The 23,880-nt window shown below is 42.8% G+C and overlaps 1 protein-coding gene across 1 annotated transcript in view; it reads left to right on the top strand.

The window, feature by feature from the left end:
- The first annotated feature begins 15,360 nt into the window (after window positions 1–15,360).
- Window positions 15,361–23,880, top strand: part of WNT7B (Wnt family member 7B) — a 136,656-nt gene continuing 128,136 nt past the window's right edge. Inside the window, exon 1 of the mRNA XM_034758161.1 lies at window positions 15,361–15,632. Within this exon, the coding sequence (XP_034614052.1) occupies window positions 15,562–15,632 (71 nt within the window). The 5' untranslated portion in view covers window positions 15,361–15,561. The remainder of the gene's footprint in view (window positions 15,633–23,880) is intronic.

Below are 23,880 nucleotides of genomic sequence, written 5' to 3'. Positions count from 1 at the left end.
AGGGGCTTTCCCTGGCGAGCCACGTGCCAGAGGTTGCCGACCCCTGCCATAGACTAATGGGATCTTGGGTACCTCCAGTGTTAGGCAGCAGCAGAGCAAGGGTTTTGAGGATCTCAGTGGCACCTAAATTTTGCCTTTAGGTTCCTAAACTGGGTGTTAATCACCTAAGTCTTTTTGTGGAGTTGGGCCTTGGTCTCTACAGAAATCTTGTACTGTGGTTAATCAGAATCTGATTAAAATCAAACAGTTAAATCATCTGGAACTGAAGCATGCGGTTTTTAAATGTTCCATAAGTTGTTTATAACAGCACAAAATACCACAGGGTGTGTATTAGCACCCCCATATTTAACTGAGTTGGAGCCAGATAAGATATCCTGCAACTTATGCAGATAAAAGAGAGGCTTAGTATAATGCAAAGGGAATGTAGGAATGATTTCTAGATAAGCCATCCTTGTAGTTCAGTGATTCTAAATTGGACACATGTGAGGAGACTAATCGCTATTTGCTGAATTGTTGAAAGTGATTTAAGGGGGTGAGGGGAATGGTAGTAAGTCTTTCTAGAGTATTTTCAAACTGTGGACAATCATCATGTGTGATATGGTCATATAATAGAACTCTGACTATTCCATTTTTGTTGTAGTTTCAGCAAATTAGAAGCCAATGTGATGAGAGAAAGATTGAAGGGAACTAAAGTGTTAGAAAATAGGACACAGTACTAATGGGAAAAGAGACAAGAAAAAATGAGCTATGTTAGACAGTTAGTTTTGCACACAACTTTAAGGGAGAAATCAATGGGCATTTGTTTCTACCCAGAAATCTGCTTATTGAGAACTTATGTATTTTTTAAGAGTATAAGCTCAGGGTTTATGTCTTTGTTTTTAAACATTACTTTAACTTTCAACCAAATTTGCCATTTCCTAGTAGACAGAAAGAGAGAGTTCAATGATAGCTGGATAAAGCAGATAGGCTGCTGAGCAGACCACATCCTAGTGTTTATGTTAGGGCAGCATCAGCATTGCCAACCCAGGTATTCAAAAATAATGAGTTGGGCCTCCACAAAATCATGAGATTGGCTTAAATAGAAGCTTTTGGATTCTTATTTGCCTTATGGTGTCATTGCCTTTTGAGGGCTGAGAGGGATCACATATGTTTTCAAGCATTTCTCTGCAACCATGAGGACTAAAAACTTGCTTTACGGCGGGGGGGGGGGGGGGGGGAAGAAGTGTTGAGATTCTCACCTAGTCAGGTGAATCCAGCACCTGGGGCTTTAAGAAAAAGAGCCAGCATCACAAGATTTGGCAATATAGCAGTATCAGCAAGTAAATAAATCCAAAGCATTGGAGTATTTTTTTTTAAATCAACTTACGCAAAGCTGAAATAGCACATATTTTGAAATCAAAGAGGGCACACACAGATGTGCACTGAGACAAGCTATTTGAATTAAAACAGATTAAATCATTACAATGTAAATGGTGCATAAACAAGCCTTAAAAAGACTGGTACTTTAATAGAATGTTGATGAAAGAATCATTTAAAGCATTATTTCTAGCAGAAGTAAATGTTTAAAAGCCCAGTTACAAAATACATAACATTTCCCAAACCATGTAATCATTATCAAAATGTACCTTTATTGTGTTGCTGAAGTTGATTAAATATGCCATTGGGGGGGAGCAGCTGTTACACTGTTTCTTGAGTTGACCATCCTTCTTATAGGAAGCACTTCCTCTGATGGAGAGTAGCTTGGATGGAGCTTTTATATCTGGGAAGGGATATGTACTTTGACCTTAGACCCGGTGCTTTTCTGGGAAATTTAGCTTAGGAGGCAGGTGGCCAATTTTGTGTCAGGTTTGTCTGTTTGCAATTAGTTAAATTAAGGATTTTTGTGTAATGAGGTGATGAGTTACCTGGTCAATTTGCATTCCTGGGGAGTAATTTTTTTTCTAGATGAGAAAAAAGCTTTGAACTCTTTCAAATCAGGGATTATGGCTACGATCTTCCTATATTATGAACTGAACTGTACTGAGTACATGAGGAATTAAGCTCTAGTATTGCTGGAGGGAATGGGAGAGTAGGTAAGAACCTAGATGTGAGCTTTGGGCTACAAGGCCCAGACCGTCAAAGGTATTTAGGATCCGAAGGATGTGGGAAGGAGCTGTGGGTTGAGGCAGTGGGGTTGGAGTGTGTGAGTGGGTACGGGCTTTGGGCTGGGGGTGCAAGCTCTGAGATGGGGCTGGGGATGAGGGGTTTGGGGTGCAAGAGGGGGCTCCAGGCTGGGGGGGGGGCTGAGAGATTCAGGGGGGGGGGGGGGGCTACAGGTTGTGGCAGGCAGTTGGGGTGAAGGAGTGGGTCTGGGGTCTGGGCTGAGGGTGTGGGCTCTGGGTTGGGGCTGGGGATGAGGGGTTCAGAGTATGGGAGGGGGCTCTGGGCTAGGGCAGCGGGTTGGGGTGCAGAGTGGGTGACGGTTCCGGCTGGGGTGCAAGCTCAGGGGAGCGGGGATGAGGGGTTTGGGGTTCAGGAGGGGGCTCCAGGTTTGGAGGGGGCTCGGGGCTGGGGCACAGGGGTTGGACCTCAGGGCTGAGGCGCAGGCTTACCTCCGGCGGCTCCTGGGCAGCGGGGCTAAGGCAGGCTCCTTGCCTGTCCTGGCTCCATGCTGTGCCCCGGAAGTGGCCAACAGGTTTGGCTCCTAGGGAGGGAGCTAGGAGGCACTGCACTGTGTTCTCGCCCACAGGCACAGCCCCCCCCCCCAGCTCCCATTGGTCACAGTTCCCGGCTAATGGGAGTGCGGAGCCGGTACTCAGGGCAGAACATCACACAGAGCCCCGCGGCGCCCCCGCCTAGGAGTTGGACCTGCTGGCCACTTCTGGGGCACAGCATGATTCCAGGACAGGGAGGGACTAGCCTGCCTTAGACCCGCAGCACCACCAACTGGACTTTTAATGGCCCAGTCAGCAGTGCTGACTGGAGCCGCCATGGTCCCTTTTCTGCCCGGCATTCTGGTCGAAAACCAGATGCCTGGCAACCCTAACACAGTGACCCAAGATGTGAAAGACTGTTTTAAGAGGCCGCTGCAAAATCCTACCTCAGCGCCTCATCGTGGTGCAGTGGTGACCCTGGCCATCTGACAACTATGGTATCGGGGCATATACCCTGGTAGGTCTAACCATGCTACAAAGGTGTCGGACTATCCAATCCAAGAAGAGGGATTGCTCTCTCAGAGGAAAGAGCGTTTTTTCTTCCCCTTACAGGTTGAAGGCTAGCTAAGCTTGAGGAGGTACGTATGCCTGCCCACCTAGCCAATGGGATGGCTTAAAGTAAATTGCTAAAACAACACGAGTAAATGGGTCTTTGTTCCCCTGCGTGTCATCAAAGCATTCTTCGGTGGTGGAGTGGAAATTGAGCAACGAGAGGTTGCTAAAAATGTCAGGTGCCAGGCCAACATGGAAAAGGACAGCCCTCGCTGTGTGTACTTACAATTGTAGGTCACTGGCGAGGGAGGAAACGTTAAACCATCTGATGGAGGAGAAGAAAAAGATAAGATGCGATATCCTCAGTATCTGCGAAACCGGGTGAAAGAAGGAGTTGGAAGTCAACTGGAAGGATGGAAGAGCTGTGATGCTCGGAAAGGGAGATGGCGCTAGAAACGTTGGAGGAGTCGGATTTATCGTCAGTAAGGATTGGGTTTCGAAAGTCATATCGTGCCAGCTAATATCATAACATATTGGTGTGCTGCATCGTCAGATGGAGTCAAAAGCTATCCTCAAGGTCATCCAGGCCTACTCTCCCACAAGTGCAAGTGAGGACGAAGAAGTGGAAGAATTCTACCAAGAGCTCGAAAGAGCCCTCGCGCAAAAGTCCACTTACACTGTTACAATGGGAGATTTCAACGCTAAGGTTGGGTGAGGGAAAGCTGGCGAAAAGTTCATAGGGAGATACGGCAGCGGCAAAAGAAATGAAAGAGGAGAAAGGCTGGTAACGATGGCAGAAACAAAAGAACTGTATATGGCAAACACCTGGTACAAAAAGAAGATTGCAAAAAGGTGGACGTGGATCGCGCCAAACACGAAGAGTAAGAATGAAATTGATTATATTTTAGTCAATAAAAGGCGCATTTAGTCAATAAAAGGCGCATGTCTCTGTGGTGCAGCCCTTCAACACTGGCAGTGACCATCGCCTGCTTAGAGCGAAGTTGATTTTTGATGAAGTAGTGGAAAAGAAAGCTTTACAGATGGCAAACAGGAAACAGCGCCTACGACATTCGATGAAGCAAAGCTGAAGAAAGCGATTTCTGGGTTTGACTGGAGCCAGATGGAAAAGTGTGATGAGGACTATAGTATCTTTGCTGACAAGCTGAGATGTTGCATAAAAGCAGCTGAAATTGAAAAGATGAAGAAGGCAAAGGGAAGAATCTCGAACGAAACAAAAAGCTTGTTAGAGAAGCGGAGAAATATGAAAAGGAGCTCGGATAACAACCTATAATAAATAAAGATATCCTATCTCTTAGAACTGGAAGGGACCTTGAAAGGTCATTGAGTCCAGTCCCCTGCCTTCACTAGGAGGACCAAGTACCAATTTTGCCCCAGATCCCTAAGTGGCCCCCTCAAGGATTGAACTCATAACCCTGGGTTTAGTGGGCCAATGCTCAAACCACTGAGCTATCCCCATAACAGCATTGAAGAACAAGGATGGAGAGACAGTAATTGACAGAGCATGGATGGGGGAGGTCTGCAAGGACTTCTATACAGAGCTGTTCAAGAATCAACCTCCCTCTCCCAACATTCCAAGAGTCAGAAGAACGTGTCCCCCCAATAATCGTCAGCGAAGTCCGAAGTGCACTACACCAGATGAAGAAGGGAAAAGCTCCAGGCAAAGATGGAATAACATCAGAAATGATTTCTGCAGGAGGCGAAAAACTTTGGAAGGCCCTCACTTTAAGATTCAGTCGATATCTCGAAGAGGAAAATACCATCAAGCTGGAAGGAGTCAAATACCAACTTGCTGTACAAAAAGGGGGATCAAGAAAATCTTAAGAACTATCGCCCTATATGCCGGCTCTCTCATATCTATAAACTCTTTACAAAGGTGATAATGAACCCGACTCTTGCAGAGTCTGGATGAACAACAGCGAGAGAGCAGGCAGGATTTCGAAGAAATTTCAGCATGATCGACCATATATTTACCCTTAGCCAGCTTCTAGAAAGAGTGAGGGAATACAAACTCCCACTGTGCATTGCTTCCATAGACTGAAAAGGCCGTAGATAGCGTCGAGTTCAATGCAATATTAAAGGTGCTCGCAGAGCAGGGCATAATATGCAGTACATCAGTTTGTTACAGGAAGCGAATACTGGATATACAACAGACATTATTCTCCTCGAAACTCCCCTCTGCATCCCAATTGAGAAAGGCATAAAGCAAGGAGATACGATTTCACCAAAACTATTTACCGCCTGCCTTGAAATGGTTACAAACAAGATCAATTGGATGAGTTGTGTTAATATAAATGGAGAACAATTATCTCATCTCAGCTTCGCGGACGACATCGTACTAATTGCCAAAAGCACCAACCAACTGCAGAGCATGCTACGAAGACGCGACAAGAAAAGCAGTCAGGTCGGTCTGAAAATGAACCGTTGCAAAACGAAATACATGCGATCAGATGTCTTAAGAAAAGCCTGAATAACGGTAACAGGAGAAGAAATGGACCAGTATGTGTATTTGGGCCAAGAAGTTAATATGCGCCAAGACATGAATGGATAACTCTCGAGAAGGATTCGGGCAGGACAGTGTGCATTTAATTCCATCAAGGACGTCCTCAAAAGAAAAATCGACAAGACCACACATACAAATATCTTCAATTCAACAGTGCTGCCAGCCATGCTGTATGGCAGTGAAACCTGGGCACTGACGAAGAGAGAAGAACAGCGGTTGTCAGTAGCTGAAAGGGCAATGGAACGAGCTATGTTGGGAATTTCCCTTCTGGATCGTATCCCAAATGAAATGATTAGAGAACGCAGCGGTGTGAAAGATATTCTCATGGAAAGCAGATATAATAAATGGGCCACATAGCACGGTTCACAGACAATAGGTGGACTGCAATCATTACTGAGTGGTACCCACGAGAACAGAAAAGACAACCTGGTGGGCCTCCAAGAAGATGGGAAGAGGACATTGTTAAACATTTAGGATGAACGTGGAGAAGAAAGGCAAGAATGCGAGAAGAATGGCGGATGTGTTGTGATCAGTGCAGTCTTAATGACAGCTGAAGACTGATCGATCCAGGTGATCCAGGTTTTTAAGAAGACTGTATAATTTAATGATAATACAGCCTGTTTGTACCCTGGATCTAAAGGCATAAATAACTGAAAGAGCCCATCATCCACTGGCAAACAAAGACACCAGGAAGTCTCCAAGATAGGAATTAGAAAAAAATAAAAGGAGCGCTTCATTTTTATCAGAATAAACTTCTGAATTCTGAATTTGATTGTAAAAATGGTGCTTCAGTGTAACTGTTGATTTTGAAAACCATAGAATTTCCTAAAAAATAAAAAAGAGGTTACAGTTTAAATGAAATGAAAACCATTGGTACAAGATTATGCTATTCCAGCTGAAAATACTGGACAAATTTTATTTTATCTTCATTCTGGTGTAAACGCCATTAAACTCAGTGTAATGCACTGCATTCAGCAGTTACACTGGGGTAATTCCAAGGTATCAGACAGCAGAATTTGGCCTAGTATATTTACGTCATTGTAATATATTTATTGAATTATGGAATGAAAGTTCTCTTTGAAGTATCACAAAATTAGGTGACCCCTCTGGCCTGTCTTTGGATCTCTGATTAACTAGAAGTTGTATAAACGCTCCAGTTACAAGACGATTACATAGTTCTTCTATATGAGGAGGGATAGAAGTGTTAGCCATTACAGTAACAACATCTAGGTCTTATAGAGTGCTTTTCATCAGTAGATCTCAAAGTGCTTCACAATTGTTAATATATTTAATACCTTTGTGAGTTAAGGTAGTATCATTATCCCCATTTTACAGATGGGAAACCGAGACACAGAGAGGCTAAGGCCCAGATCCACAAAGGTATGTAAGCTCTTAATTGATTTCAATAGAAATCAGGAGCCTACATACCTTTGTGGATCTGGGCCTCAGTGACCTGCTCAAGGTCACAAAGGAAGTTTGTGGCAGAGCAGGGATTTGAACGGAGGTCTCTCAAGTCTCAGGCTACTGCCCTAATTACTGGACCATCCTTTTTCTCAGTATGGAGCAATTCACTTCAATAAATGAGATCCAGAGACATCTGGTTCAAATGGTGCTGTATGAAACCCAAGTAAGTATTGTGGAGAGGCTAAAATTCTCCAGTTAGTCAATCTCCATCCCATTTCAGAACTCCTCCACCAGGAAGACATACTTTTATACCCTGCAATGCTTTTATGAAGGATAGAAGAATACTACCAGGACAACAGCTAAGAGCAGAGTCATCCGTTAGCCCTCAATATGTACATGATTCCAATGATATATATGCATAACTTTAAAGGTTCCAGCATCTATGTATCATGCAATGCACTTCACCACATGTGCAGGACAATCAGCTACTGCATAATGTGTGGAAGTGGAGGAAGGTTCAGGGATGCCATTCACATACAGATGCAGAGGAAAACAAGGCCTGAAGTACCCACAGCCTATATTAGACACACACCGCCAATGATGGCAAGCAAAACTGGAGAAGAGAAGAGAGGACATATGAACAAGGCTAGGCCCCAATCCACGTAAGCATACATTTAACTTGAAGGATATGAAGGGTCTTCTTAACTCAAGTAGGACTCTTCACATGCTTTAGTGCAGACAAGACTGGCTCTACTGTTTTTGCCACCCCAAGCAGCGCGCCGAATTGCTGCCCCGGACGGCAGGGGCAGTCCATGTGCCGTTAGGGCGGCACACGCATTTCCACGGTGGTGGCACTTCGGTGGCAACTTCTGTCTTCAGCCGGAAGACAGAAGCTGCCGAATTGCCGCCGCAGGCAAGTGAACATAGAAGCTGCCGCCAAATTGCCACCGCCGCGGAAACGCGTGTGCCGCCGTAACGGCACACGGACTGCCCCACTGTCCGAGGTGGCAATTCGGTGTGCTGCTTGGGGCGGCAAAAACACATGGACTGCCACCCCTTGCAGATTGCCACCTCAAGCACCTGCTTGGAATGCTGGTGCCTGGAGCCGGCCCTGAGTGCAGAGGTGTCAAGCATTTGCCTCCCTCCCCTCCCATATATTTATGTGGCCTGAACGACATCTCAGCTTTTATTTTTGTTTTTAAATACATTTTTAGCCCTTATATTTGTGAACAAAACTTTCCAAATGGGAACTAAGGGTAAACCAATTCAATGCTGCCTTTCTGGGTCTACAGAGAACCTAAAGTAAAGGCTAGGAGAGCTGTGAACTTCTCTGTCTTCTGTTAATCTCATTGGCATGTCAACTAAAATGATGACACTTTTACGTCAACATTAACTATTTCACTGTTGATTATTTTAGCGGATGGAATGAGGTGAGGGGTAAAAGGGAAGTGGAAGATGGCAATTGCTGCAGGGAAGAGAATGCAGAGGGATAAAAACAGAAGAGGTGTAAAGACAGGGAATAGGGAGAGAAATAGGAAGATGGGGAAGGAAGAGAAACAGAGGGCAGATAGAAAGGTGGCCCAAGAGGGGGATATATTTTCCTACTGAGTGATAGGTGCTATATAAAAGCCAGATTCCACCCTTGATCTTTGTGCAAACCTTCCATTGACATCAGTGGGCATCCTGCTGTGTACTGTGGGGTGTGTGCCATCCTAAATTTTTACCTCAGCCTGTGGCCCATAACTAAAAGTGGAATTCAGTCTTCTCCAGCAAATGTGTTTGACACCCTTTTGCTGAAACCAGGTCTGGAAGAAGATGGCCCTAGAATTAGGAGCGGCGCCAGGGTTTTTGCCGCCCTAGGCGGCAGCGCTCCTCCTCAGAGCATTTGGCGGTGGGGGTCCTTCCGGAGCGAGTGAAGGACTCACTGCCAAAGCGCCCCGAAGACGCAGAACAGAAGGACCCCCGCAGCCGAATTGCCGCCGAGGACAGCAAAATGCCACCCCCCAAATCCTGCAGCCCATGGCGACCACTGGCCCTGCCTGGAGTGGAGGTTGGCAGCCCATGCTAGCTGAAAGGAGTGAGCTTTAAGGAGAGATGTGAAGGCAGAAAATGAGGCAGCTAGCTGCACAAGCATAGGGAGCAGCCTGACAAATAGCACAGAGGCATCAAGTAGAAGATGAAGAGTGGGAACACAGGTACTATACACATATGCAATTAAGCATAGATAGTATGTAATTATACATATCTAATAAACATGCATAGGCATTAAATATTTATACATTACACATATCTAACATTCACGCATAGCATTAAGCACTCATTAACATACAAGTTAGCTGACAGAGGCCATTAATCTAGACTTACTGAGAATTATTTTCTTCTTAATGCAGATATACATAACGTCAGGTGTTTCTTTTGCTGTTAGAACTGTCACTGAAATTGATGGGATTACTACATGCGAAAAGAGCACAGGAATTAATGTCCATTGGGGTTATCTGGTTGCACCAAAAGAATACACTATACCTCCAAAGATTAAACACTAATCATAGGAAAGATCAGGTATAAGATGCTAGCCTGTTTTGTCCTTCTTATTTCCACTTTCCTTATTTTAACCCATAGCTGTCTTTTTTTTCTTTAATTTTCATCTCTATATTTTCAAGAAACATTTTTGTATGTTTTTGTTTTCTTAGAGCTAGATAATAATTCCTCATCAACAATTGCATGGAACAGCAGTGCCAGCCAGTGGCTAGATCGGATAAATGTAGACAGGTATTCCTGTGGCTCACCCAGGCCTGTGACAAGAGGTAAAGGTGCTCCAGGATATAAGCGGTTACCATGTTCCTGCCCGTTATATGTTGAATCTAAGCAGAGTTACACAAGGAAAGAGGAAGCAGCTGTAAACCAGGTTCCCATAGGGGAGGGATGTATTCTCTCGCCTCCTAGCCAACTGAAGCTTGGATTGTTATTATCCAGTAGCTTGATTTGTTCTGATTTTAAGTCTTATTCTTGGAAATAAAGTAAGCCCTGAGAAAAGGGATGTGACATGACCTGTAACTGGCATTTTAAAGTTTCTTTCCTCAGCTGGTAAATCTACACACTGGCTTATGAAACCCTATGCTTCTCTCCGCTTCCACAAGCTGAAACCCACAGGTGTGAGCTAAGGAAAGTGCTGGGATTGTCCAAAACCTGTGGACCAGAAGCAGAGCCATCCCTAGGGAAGGGCAAATCGGCGTGACGGCTTCAGGCCCTGCGCTTTGGGGGGCCCCGCAGGCTGGTGCCACATGGGCAGCAGGTGAACCGCTGGCTGGGGGAGGCTTAGGCTACCCCCCAGCCCAGCCCCTTCAACCTGAGGGATAGCGCACCGGGAGGGAGAGCGCATGGCGGCTCTGCAGCTTTTCCAGCCCCGGGAACGTGGGCAGTGTGACCCCAGCGCCCTGGAGCCCAGCAGCACCACCGAAGCGGGGCCCTCGGGGGGGGCGGAGTGTGCGGGGGACTATGCCTGGTTGTTTGGAGAGGTACCGCCTCTCCCAGCCTCCCCTTCCCGCCCCCGGCGCGGTCGGTCCGGGAATTGACATCACTTTTGCCCCAGGCCCTGCACCCCCCTAGGGATGGCCCTGTCCAGAAGCACTGGTAACTAGGACCATGCCAGCAATATTTTACCATAGTCTCCCTTAGCCAAACTCTCAGGGCACTTCAGAGCTCGCTACTACAGACTGGGTCTGTGGTAACTTGTGTAGGTACCTTCTCCTAGGTATGGGGGAAACCCCTCTGACCCAGGATGTGTGTGTGTTTGTGGTGGATCTGGGCTACAGAGTTGGGGTGTTACCCCAGAATTTGGACCAAAAGGCACGCCAACAATGGTTTTGGGACACCAATTTGAGAGCTCTCAAATTCGCATAGGGCACTATACCTTGCTCCATCCAAATGGGTAGAAAGGGGTTAGCTTGCCCTATAGGAATTGCCAGGGTATTATCAGAGGGCTTATCTCTGACTCCCAGAGGATTCCCCAGAGCAGGCTAATTCTGCTAACCCTTGGAAGGACACTGATACAGCCTTCTGCTTAAGGATGGACACCACAAGCAGTAATTCTTCAAAAACAAAATCATATGTATTTAAAAGAAATAAGTAGTTACAATATATGTAATAAAGCACGAAAAGAAGAAAAGAATACATAGCACATAGTAAAACACAATAGAATGACCTTTAAAAATCATATAACAAAGCAGCGCAACAAAATAAGACACACAATACACAGGATATATACAGACCATATAGCAGTTACAATGTTGCTGGGGTCCAGGACAGAAAGTTGAAGTCCCACCGCATGGGGCTGAAGCCTGGAGCCCAGAGCCACGCCACCCGGAGCTGAAGCAGAAGCCTGAGCAACTTAGCGTTGCAGTGCCCACCCGTGGTATGGGGCCCTGGGCAATTGCCATGCTTGCTACCCCGTAATGCTGGCCCTGGCTTTTCTATGCAGAAAACCAGTTTGTTTGTTTGTTTTACTTCAACAGTTGAAATCAATATATGAACTTGTGAGTACTGATTTGAGAAGACCCTTTGGGGTTTCAGCCTCAAGAATGTACCTAAACTAGCTTAGAAATAAACAGAAAACTTCTGGTTTGGAAGTAAAAATAATTTTCGCCGTTAGTCTCCTATCATGTCCAGTAAATTAATTTGAAGAACATTCTGCATAAAGCTGATTATATATGGGATGGGGTTGGGTTGGGCAATAGATTTATTTTTAAATGGACACCATCAGGTCAGATATGGCTTTAAATTATTTAAGTTTCGTGATAAGATTTTAATATAATTTAAGATCAATATCAATGTTTCCATGATTATATATATAAAAAAAATCAATGGAACAACTAAACAACTACAAAATGTTTATAACCAAGACGTTGCAGAATTATGCTAGTCAGAGAACCAAAATGAAGTGAGGACTAGAAAGTGTAGCTGACCAGAAATAAACCTAGGATTAACTAGTCTCTCTTTATGTCCAAGCTAAGAGATGAATATGTAAACTAACACCATAAACCATAACTCCTGAATTATAAGAACTTTCTGTTCCCTTTTCGTCTGAAAAATAAAAAAAGTATTTTATACCGCTTGACCACTAACAACTGAACAATAGAGATACAAGGTGGGTGAGGTAATATCTTTTATTGGACCACCTTCTGTTGGTGAGGGAGACAAGCTTTTCAGCCACACAGGGCTCTTCTTTAGGTCTGGGAAAGACACTCCAAGCATATGCACACCATACTGTTTAACCATTCTAGCAGCGCATCAGCACTTTTAGCTAAATAAGTCCAGTCTAGTCATCACAAACACCAAACAGTCTGAGGATGAATAATGTCTGCAAACAGAGAAGCTCTAATAAATAATCATTTGCACTTTCATGACATTTTAATCCCTAGCTATCAAATCACTCTACAAAAATGGGCATCATGGCTTAGCAGCCTGAGGCAAACTGAGCTCACTCAAAGGGTCAGTGGCAGAGCACTACTCCCAGTCCTATGACCGGGGACCATTCAGAGATCTACTCTGCCATATTTCAGAGGATATCAGCCAGGTACCTGTCCAGGGCTATTTAAAACCCCACCTTTCACAGTGTGTCCTAGACAGTTAATTTGTCCACCCAGCATTGGGTAAGGGGAGTGGGTTGCAGAGTGATAAATGGGAATGGAGGAAGAGGAACAGCTGTTCCTGTTATTTAGATCTGATTATTTAAACTGGATAATTAGTCCTCTTGATCCATACACATGCTTATCAAAAATCCCAGACAAAAGGTGTCAAGAGTGTGGAGCTAAGCAAGAGGGGAAGTTCCAAGATTAATCCTCCTGCCTCCCTCTTTTCTCTTCCTCTTCTTCGTTTCTCAAGATAAAGGCCCTGTTTAGTGTTGACAGCTTGTCAACACTAAGCTGCTCCGGTGGACACTTCCTTCCTCTAGGTGGCAGTGTTATCCCATAGCTCGCAGATGCTGCCCTGTGAAAAGCAGAATATTTGCCTTATTTCCATCAGGGGGCGACGTGCATCCAACCCAGGCTCTGCCCCCAAAGGATACTAAATGAATTTTGACGGGTTAGGAAGCCAAATTCTTGCGAGATATCTACTTTCACCATCTCTGCTCCTGCCACAGTCCGCTGAACATCTCAATTACCTTTTTCAGTCATCCCGGGTCATTCCAGAAAACGTGTTAACGTTTTCTGTCCAAGCAAGGAAAGGACTTTTGCATCTCCAGTGTGGACCACCCATCTACCCGAGAGCTCCACCTACTACAACCACGTTCAAAAACATGCCCAGCAGAAAGGCTAGGTCTAAAACCCGGGAGAAGGCGGGGTAAAGGAGTCCATAATTACAATTCTGTTCTGAAAAGGTCTGAGAATTACAAAAACCTGGCGGGGGAATGCAGATTAAAGGACGTTTTCCTAACAATTCTTGGTTGAAGATTTTAGGATATGAGATATAAGCAGTGTGGATCAGAATACGAAAACGGTTTTACCCCTATATATTTTCAAAAAGGGACCGTGCTCTCTTTTGTGAGAACATAAACTTAAAACAGTTACAATGAGCATGTCAGAAAATCAATAAGACTAAGATTGTCCAAGATATTAAAAAACAGCATTAAAGAAAGACGTGACTGATGATTACATATAAGGAAATATGTATATGAAGTGCTCTGGGGGAGGGCTGGTTGCCTGTGATAGCCAGCTCGTTGATTATTAAAGAATGAAATGTGAGGCATGTATGGGGGAAAGACAGAATGGTTTTACTGATCAGCAGCGAGAGATAATTGAGCTCAATCCTGAACAAAGTTAGCAGGCTCGGTCTGTCATTCCTCCCTCACTCCACAGGAGCTAGAGAGATACGGAAAATCAATACCTCTGCACGGTTTTCCTTTTCTTGTTTCACTTTGCTCCCTTTCTGTGAGCATTTTGTAGCACCTCGCTGTGTTCATACCTCCTCCAAAATAGATGTTCTTTTCAGTAGCTCTCTAAGGGTTTTAACGAGATCTGCTAAGTGGGTGCGCGAAAGGGGTTACCATTGATCGTGGCTCAGGGTACGAAAATCCAGACATTATTAACTAGTTAATCTTTTGGGTCATCTAGAAAACGATGTACAGTTTTCAAGTATATATAAGCAGCACAGATTGATGCATTTACAAAAATGTGTTCTCAGGCAAAGGAAGATGGCTTACAATCAGTTTTGTGTTCACTATCTGCTTTTGTTTGTCACTGCCTGCTTTTGTTTACATTTGTATCGGTGTGTATTTCGCTGTTTCTCTTTGTAAGGTGCAGATAGCTTTATAGGTTTCCGGTTACTAAAATTATATGCGCATGTGTATATGCATAGGTGTAGGTATATATAACTTACACAAACACACAGATGAGTATGTATGTGAGCTATTTATATATGCATATGCCTACAGATGTATGCATAGACACAAGACACATATAGTACAGTATATCAGAACAAACATTCCCACAGATTGTGGGAGTAAATGGAACAGATCTCAAAACCAGTGAGATTTAAAAAATTCGACGTCTAAACAGGCTTGAGTATCAATTACTGAATATAAATTGGGAGGTATTAATCTCTATGCACCCTGAGGCAGACCGAACTGGATAACTTAAACCTCGCTAAGAAGCTGGGTATTTCTTAAAGGAGGAAGAATGCTTTCTTGTTTTGCAAGACTGTATATAACTACCACCCCATTCAATGATAGGCGTGTCTACAGGTATACACACATTCAGCTCTCTAGCAAGATACAGATATAGACACACACTATATTGTACAGCATATAACGACATATACACAGACATGGAAGAGCTGGCTTTCTTCGCTTTAAAAAAAGTTTTAACCATCTATTTTGCAAAATAAATAAACAAGCTAGCCACACTGCTCCACGAGAGACAAATGTTTTAGTGACTGCTTTATTGCATTACATATGTGTGTGTAAAGGATGAGATGCGGTAGATTCTGACACGCACACACGGGCGGGGGAGGAGGGGAGGAGAAAGAGAGAGAGAGTGAAAGTGTGAGAGTGAAAGAGATCCTCCTCCTACCTGGAGCCACAGCTTGCAAGATACGTGGTGTCACCTGGGGAAGTCAGAACAAGTAAAAACACATTGAACTTGAGGGCTCTATGAGGTAGTTGATCAAGATCAGGGCTTGCTCATTTTCTCTCTCAGACGGGCTGTCCTGGGTTTTTGATTTGCCTTTTTGATAAACTCTTTCTGTCCCCCCCCCCCTTCCCTCCCCCCAATATCAGAATCAGTTTTGGTCACCATGGTTTTAGAAAAAAAATCTTGTCTGAACGTTGTTGAGTTTTTACAGTTCGACCGGCTCCGTTTTTGTGTAGCCTCAGACATGCTCTTGACTGGGATTTAATCGGCAGAGATCAGTTCTACTTTTTGTGCATTTTTTATGGCTCAGTCCATTCTCTAGATCATGCACAGAAACTTTCGAAAGTGGATTTTCTACGTGTTTCTATGCTTTGGAGTCATCTATGTCAAACTAGGGTAAGTGATTGTCCGCACTAATCCTCTGGTTTTTGGATCAAACTTGTGAACAAAATATATTGCCAAAAATGTGTGATATTTGTCTCCCCGTGTCTTTGAAGACGTGTTGAGGCTTCACATCCATCAGCAAAACAACAGTGAAAATGTGTATTTCTTTTAAATGCCTTATTGTGATTCTAATCAGAATGCCACTGCTTTAAAAGAGACCGGCGAATAGAATCTACAGTAACTTTCAGTCTGCAGGGACCAGTTTGGCCGTGAGGGGAGATTTTTGGATTATTTTGGATTATTTAATCGAATCTAAATATTAGCTCTGGCATACAGTCCCTCAGAAACCTGACGGAGTTAGCTCAGCCACTATTGATGAGATGAGACAATAGAGCAGAGTTTAAGTAGTCAAAGGAGGGGGGGGGGCGAGGGAAAATCCCTGGTCTGAACCTGCTCTCAGGGATTTTTTTTTTATGCAGGCCTAGACACAATTTGCGCTTCTATCCATCACACAGACGTGTTGAAATTAACTTGACAACTGGTCCGTCTACCTCTCTGATAAAACAACCCTGAACCGCACCAGGAACCAAGGGCTATCGCTGCCGTGTTCTGCTCATTGACTGCAGCCATTCCAGACCACATGTTAGCGGGGCTATTGGGGAGTCAAATGTTTGCTTGTTGTTTGACCACAATGATCTAGATCACTATGTTATTTTAGTTGCCAAGTTTCTCTCTCTCACTCAGTCACCTTATAGGCTGACTTGAGTTGTATTTCCACATTCCTGAGCCCCAGCCGAGTTCTTACCTGTCGAGCTGCAAACTCTTAAAAGATCCTGCCTTAGCATAGCTGCGGGATTTTTTTTTTAAATGATCAAGAATGCATAAGGTGGGTTGTAATCTGAAAATTCTTGCTTCTCAGTTTGAAATCAATACAGGTATGGGGGGGGACAGGGAGGAGCTGCAATTATATTAAAGTGAGGATAATTGCACTGAGTGCAGTCAGAAAGACTCAGTCATACAGGCACTGCACCACAATCCAGCATAATGTAGAGTATCAGAGGGGTAGCCGTGTTAGTCTGGATCTGTAAAAGCAGCAAAGAGTCCTGTGGCACCTTATAGACTAACAGACGTATAGGAGCATGAGCTTTCGTGGGTGAATACCCACTTCGTCAGATGCATCTGACGAAGTGGGCATTCACCCACGAAAGCTCATGTTCCAATACGTCTATTAGTCTATAAAGTGCCACAGTACCTAATGTAGAGTGCCTCTTGGTAAAAGACTAGGGTTCATCTTCCACCCTCATCCACCTCCCTCCAAGCCATAATGTTATACAGCTTTGGAGCACAAACTACATCAGCCATCCCTTACCCTCCTCTTCCTTTGATATTGTTTTACACGCTTGACTTTTTTAATAGAGCCGCACCACCTACCTAACATGATATTTTGTGTTGCTCCCTGCAAGCGGAGCAGCTTCAGAAAGCAGTGCAGTACTCTGCAGTGCAATGCAGGGGCAACATATCATAGAGTTGAGGGTGGGGGGAAGGAAGGGCAGAGGGAGGAAATCCGTAATCAAGTGAACAGAATAGCAGAGCATTAAGATCACACAAGGGAAAAATCAGCTCAAAAAGGCCAGTTTACTGATGGGAAAATAACTAGCTCAAGCACTGCTTACACTCTCCCATCACCCAGCTAGCCATCTCGAAGGAATCAGAGGGCTGTAGATAATTGGCATGAGGAGAGGATGCCCTTATTTACAGTGGGATAGGAAAGCCAAGAAATGTGGCTCAATGGACTGGCTTTCCGAAGTGTTTCCCGCAGGTTGCCTAGTGGGCAGAAGCTAGTTTTTTCCCCAGGTCCCCATTACACATAGCTCTGCTATTCGCAGGTGTCGGTTTAACCAGATGTTTCAGAGTAGCAGCCGTGTTAGTCTGTATCCGCAAAAAGAAGAACAGGAGTACTTGTGGCACCTTAGAGACTAACAAATTTATTAGAGCATAAGCTTTCGCTCTAATAAATTTGTTAGTCTCTAAGGTGCCACAAGTACTCCTGTTCTTCTTTTAACCAGATGTGTTGTCTTTACTGAAATGGATTCAGGGTACAGAACTCCAGTAACTGCATGTGGCAGGACACAGGAAATAAATGTAAGATTGCCCGTTAGTAGTGCATTAGAAAGACAATATAGGTGGGATAATAATATATTTTATTAGACCAACTTCTGCTGGTAGAAGTCTAAGCTGTTGAGCTACACAGAGCTCTTCTTCAGGTCAGGGGAAGGAAGCAGAGGGTACGTTAAGTGAAAAAGCGAAGCTCCACTCAGCAATAAGAAAACACTGAAAATAACAACGCGAAGTTGAAAGAGTTACAACTATCCCCTCAGACACTACCGTAAGGGGACCAGATAGACAGAATCGGAATGATTGGGTATCTTTCACGTTGCTAAGGATCTTGCCTTGGCAGAACAGCCCCTTGCCTTTAATCGATTTTTTTCTGCACTGGCCTATATGCATACAGGGGGAAAGTTAGCTGGTACTGTTTCCCAGGGGTATCTGCTGGATATATATTCGATTTTTCCTGAAAGCCTACTCTGTTTTTGAAGCTTTTTAGCATTTTTAGCTGTTTTTTGCTTTTCTTTTTAGCTAACTAATTTGTGTCATCATGTAATATAGTGCTAACGTCTGTCATCCTTAAGGTTTAGATTTACACCGTTGTAAATGAGGAACGAATTTGGCCCATATATGTATTCAGATATTAGATACCACAACGATGAGAACACTGTACATGCCTAGATAGCTAAAGAAAGAGATCTCTCACAGCGAAAAGACAAGACCAAATAGTTTGCAGTACAAGGGAATGACTTTGTTAGACTAGATTCATTTCCATAGTGGCTTTATAATTAAATGAACAGAAGATTTGGAATATGGTAACGTCTGGAGGGGCAGACATTTGTTGTTAGACATTAAACATGCAACTTTAAAAAAGAGAATTCAGAACAAAAACAAAAGGATATTGATGAATTGTCCCCATAACTAAAAACGAGTGTGTAGCAAGAACTGTAAAACCTCGTATAGAAACTCCATCAGATCTTTCACCATTCCTTTAAGGGGATGATGATATTTCACTTTCCCTGAACAATAGCAGAGAAATTTGCTCTGAGATCCTGGGCTACTTCGAGGCTAGACATGTGGGATACAATTATTTCCTCTTTCATCAAGCTCTGGAACTACCATTTTGTTGAAACTATATCCTTTGGCTGTAATGATACCTTTTTGGAGTCAGGTTTTTGCATAGAAAGGAAAGGATGGGATGATAAAGTAGCAGTCTGCCTTCTAGTGCTTTTGGGTTTAATTTGCAGTATGAATACGAGTGTTGTTTTGCCAACATAGCAAAGAGTTATTTGCAGTTATTTTATTTGCTATGGAAAAAATACTAAAACCTTAATAAAGTGTTGCAAAAGCTCCACTTAAATAATGAGAGGACGCTGGCAAACTAAAGCCTCAGAAAGGAAGCATCAAATACACATTTGCCTACCCAATGATGAATGTGGAAATTGGGTGTCAGCGCTTTTAATTTAACGAAGAAACTGGCATTTGTCATTAGGACAAGAGGGTATAATTCCGATCCAGCAGTCTTCACTTAGGCAAAATTGCCATTGACTTACTTTCCATTCTGTGACTTGACTGAGAGTTTTGCAAGAGTGACGGGCACGAGATAAAGCATTACTTCATATTGAGAACCAATAATGAGTCCTCTCCTTAACTATTTCGCCAATTATTTAACACGGGAAATCAGAGGACTGAGCATGGGGAGATTTCTGAATTATTCACATTTTAAATACTATTGCATTGTTATGGCAAACACTTCACCTGCAGCACCGGAGACAAAAATAGGAATAATCATCGTTTTATCCTCAATTGAGATTCGAATTAAAAAAATAACAAAATGAAAAAACCCCAACCCCTCAACTCAGGCAGGTTAAAACATCTCATATTTAAGCAAGCATTTCCTTTAGTTTTCAACCAGGATTAAAATATTACTGTCAGATATTGCAAATAAGTATTGCCCGCAAAAGTTGCATAACGACAGAGACTGTTAGAAAAAATGCAAATTAAAAATAATAGCAGTACCACAGCTGCAAATAAAAAAGTAAAGTCTGAGAATAATAGATACAAGCTTTGTAAAGGTGGAGTCCACTGATGGAACTCTGGGCTAAATTGAAACCAGTGCTGTCAATGTGATGCTTCCTTTCGTTTTATTCTCTCACAGAGAACAGGTAAGGAACATATTTCAGCACTGGAACAAAAGAAAACAAAATTGACTGTGAATGGAAAGTCAGATTAACATGCGGGAGGGGGCGCGAGGGAGAGAAAGGAGGTCGAAAGCCCTTTAACTATTTGATAACAGTGGAGCCATTTATTTAATCCGGTGGAGCCATTTAATCCATTTGGATACATTCTGGGAAGATGATTCCTCCTGTAGAGGTGGATGCCCTGTTCACCAGGTCGCAGCATGAAACTATAATGTGCTGGCTTTTCATGTCACCTCGCAACGGCATAGGGCACATATAGTCTGGCGTGTCTTCATGATCTTGAAATGTTGCACCCTTGTCTTTTCAGCATCAGTTAATCTAGTAAAATCGGGCATGTGTTTGAAAAGGCGGGAGGGCATTTTTTTCTCCTTCTAAGCACATGTGATCAATAAAAATAACTGATGAACAGAAACCGAATGATGGTTCTGTCTGAACATTTGTTTTGCTATTGTGGCAGTATACAGAAAACGACAACGAAATCGCGCCTTCTTTGGAGGCGCTCTTCTAAATTACATTACTCGTGGACATAAATAGACTTCATGGGTCAGATCCTGCAGTCAGTGGGAGCTTTGTCTGCGTAAGCTGTCCCGGAACGGGATAAATGAATTTCTTGACAGTGCTTTCCCTGGTTGAATTAATCTATGGAACATAATGATGGTGTAGCAGATACACAAACCTTTAGCTTATTATCCTTTTCCTGCGCTCTATCACTACTTGGGGAACTGGCCATATCTCAAATTTTGTAACTGCACAAATAAAATGCTTCCTGTTATACAGAAACCACATGGGTATTTGGGCTTAGCATTTTATTTATTTTCTAGGGCTTTGCATTGTATTTAGTAGATAGCAAATGCTCACGTGGTTTCAATGCACGTGGACTCCAGGCACCTTAGCTGTAAATGAAAATAAACTGCATCGCTGCTCTGGAAATCCTATAAAGTTTGATCCATGATAACTAGGTCTGGCCAGCAAGAATCAAGCTATTGATGCTTCATCTTTTGTTAAAGATGAAAGAACATTAAAATGCATATTTTAAAGCGTACAGGAAATAATCAGATTTAAATAAATAACGAAGATAGAGAGCACTTAATCTCCAGGCTAGTCTAAACAGCAATTCCAAGAAGGGTCCAAATACCGGATAGCTCCTAAACTTTAATAATATTTTAACTACTATAGTCAGAGACTGAACATTTCAAAGCAATCTAGAGGATTTACACACACATCTTCCATGTAAAATCAATGGGTCTAAATCCCGTGGACTATTTCTACATTTCCACTCAGAATCTTTACAAAGGCTAAATGAAATGTTGTCATCTTATTCTGATTTCAATAGTAGTCATCACGAAAAAAAAATTATTGACAGTAGTGACAGTCTATGCCTTCTCACATGGCTTGCCAGCCAGACAACTGCAAATTCTAGACAACTCTGTTGTTGTGCACCATACTCTAACTTCTGCAGGACATACGCAATGAATATTATTTCCGTGAAGAAATCAATTCTGTGCATTACAGACATACTTCAAAAGGTTTTACCAGGTTTTGATGTACACTTATTCTGGACATTTTGCACTCAGAGCAAAAGAAAGAAACTGAAGCTCGGAGTAGGCAGATAAAAGAGGGGAAATAGTTTCTTCAATACTGTCTCTGTGTCAGGCTCATTCTATAGGATGGTGTTGATAACCATTTCACTGCTGTTCTGGCTCTGGTATGTTTAGAGCATACTTGTTTGTGGGAGAACAACCGGTACATGCTCAAAAATGTCATATTTGGGGTTATAGATAATATAATCGTATAAACTACAACACCATTTTATTACAGGGAGGGTATTCGGTTTTAAAACACAATAGGAGCAAATGCATCTCTCGTTCACACACACACAGAGGGAAGTTTATGGAATTTAATTCCACTTATTTCTCGTTTTACCATTTCGTAGTGTCACTCCAAAAGAATAAATTGCATGACTTTGTTTTGTTTTCTAGAGTGTTAATCTAGTCATGTATTGTAAATTAACGCTATAGATAATACCGGTCCTAATTCTACAGTTACAGATGTGCAAATCATGTTAGTTTCAACTACGCCAGGTGAAATGTTACCACCTCATTCAGTAGGTTTTACAGTACCAAGTGGGGAAGGTTTACTGTTTAAACATGGATCTGACTCTTCTTTAAAAGAGAAAACATTTTAAAATATATCTGAATGGTCAATCTGTAAAAGCATGCTAGAAATAAAATAAAAAAACATTTGTTATAAACTCTTCTGATTTACATTTATCATAGTTACACGTAATTAAATCATTACTCGCATACATATAAATATGTATATGAGAGAGTGGGATGGAAAGCGGAACGTATATATGTATGTACTACAAAGAAATATGACAATTTAGAGGATCCAACTTAAACTTTAAACCCTTTAAACAATGTAAAGCGTTTCCCCTTATTCCCTAAGATTATATTTTTCAAGCTGTTAATTATACTAACGGATGCTATTAAACTTGTAGATGAAAGTGATTAAATAAAACAAAAAATAGTAACGATTCTGATAATATAGGTAGAGAAAATGTAACTATTTTAGACTCAGTCTGCAACCGTAACGTCATTTGGAGGATTCCTTTATTGCATAACAGACACCCAAAGATATTTAGCTACGTGTTCTCAAGAGATGCTTTCACGATATTTGGAATACCCAAGTTAAAGAAAACTCGTGCAATTATTTGGGAACTAACATGAGAAAACACATAATTTACATATGGACTAAAGAAAACTGTAAAAATGAGAGACCTGGTGCATTTTTCCGCTCCCTTTATGCTAAAGTACCTGCTATACATATTTCTCTCTCGGGGCTCCTTTTCCAATTCCAATTCTTGGACTCTAACGTGTCTTTCTTCCCCACAATTCTCCTCACTAACAAATACAGTGCCCCATGATTTTTCCAAATAAGGGAAACACCCAACAGCGCAAAAAGTGAGAATAATTGTTCATCACAAACTTTTCACTGACGTATTAGTTACTGGCTGACTTTGCAATACGTTCAGAAACACGTTAGGTGTAATATTATTTATTACCTAATCCTATGAAAACATAATAATGTAGTAAACAGCGAGAACATTGAGAACATACGTAGACTGCCTCCAAGTAATACAGGGAAGAGGGAACTAAACAGCACATGAAACTGCTCCTCAAACTTTCATCTTCTGATAAAGAAAATCTTATTCTACGTGAAATGTGAGCGGTGTGTGCGAAGATGCCTCCTGAGCCGCTCAGAGATACCAGGCATGTTGGCAAAGGACTATAACCCCCCCCCCAAACAAGCTACTTCATTTTCTCCAACTCCCCCCCACCCGAACTCCAAGCCAGTAAAAAATTAGGATTCAAAGGATTGCCTGCTTGTTTATTTTTTACTCAGGCGACTATATAAACATTGGCTTTCTGAAAGGACCCTTTGAAATAATGTTTAATTTTCAACTCAGGAGGCTATAATAACAGATCCTTCCCTCCACCAGCTTCTCTCGCGTTGTTTCAGATGGGGAGGGGGGCAGCCTTCCATAATAAAACAATTTAATCAAACTAAGTTTTGCGTTTGTAGCTGCCCAGTCCCCTCAGCATCCTCTAACCACGAGCTTTTGAAATAGTGCCATCTACACGGCACCGGAGCTCGCAGCCTGCAGCCTACAGAGCGGATGATTTGTTTAAAATACATGATCAAGTTGCTGAGGCTTGTTTTCAAAGCAAGATGTATCTGGAGGTCTCAGGCAGTGCACACAGCTAGAATGCAGAGCTTTGGCTAGATCAGTGTCTTTCCATTGTCATCCTCCCCTTTAAAAGAAAAAAAAAAAAAGAAAAAAAAGGAGGCGGATTGCAGTGACTGACTGCCCAATGGCAGCTTGGAGTCTCAGGAGAGTTAGAGAGAAAAGAGAGAGAGAGAGAGAGGCACTTTCTGCCATCCAAATCCCT

This window comes from Trachemys scripta, chromosome 1, assembly GCF_013100865.1.
Source record: "Trachemys scripta elegans isolate TJP31775 chromosome 1, CAS_Tse_1.0, whole genome shotgun sequence".
Classification (NCBI taxonomy): Eukaryota; Metazoa; Chordata; order Testudines; family Emydidae; genus Trachemys; species Trachemys scripta.
Note: the sequence above shows the minus strand (reverse complement) of the source record. Positions and strands in the feature narration are given on the sequence as shown.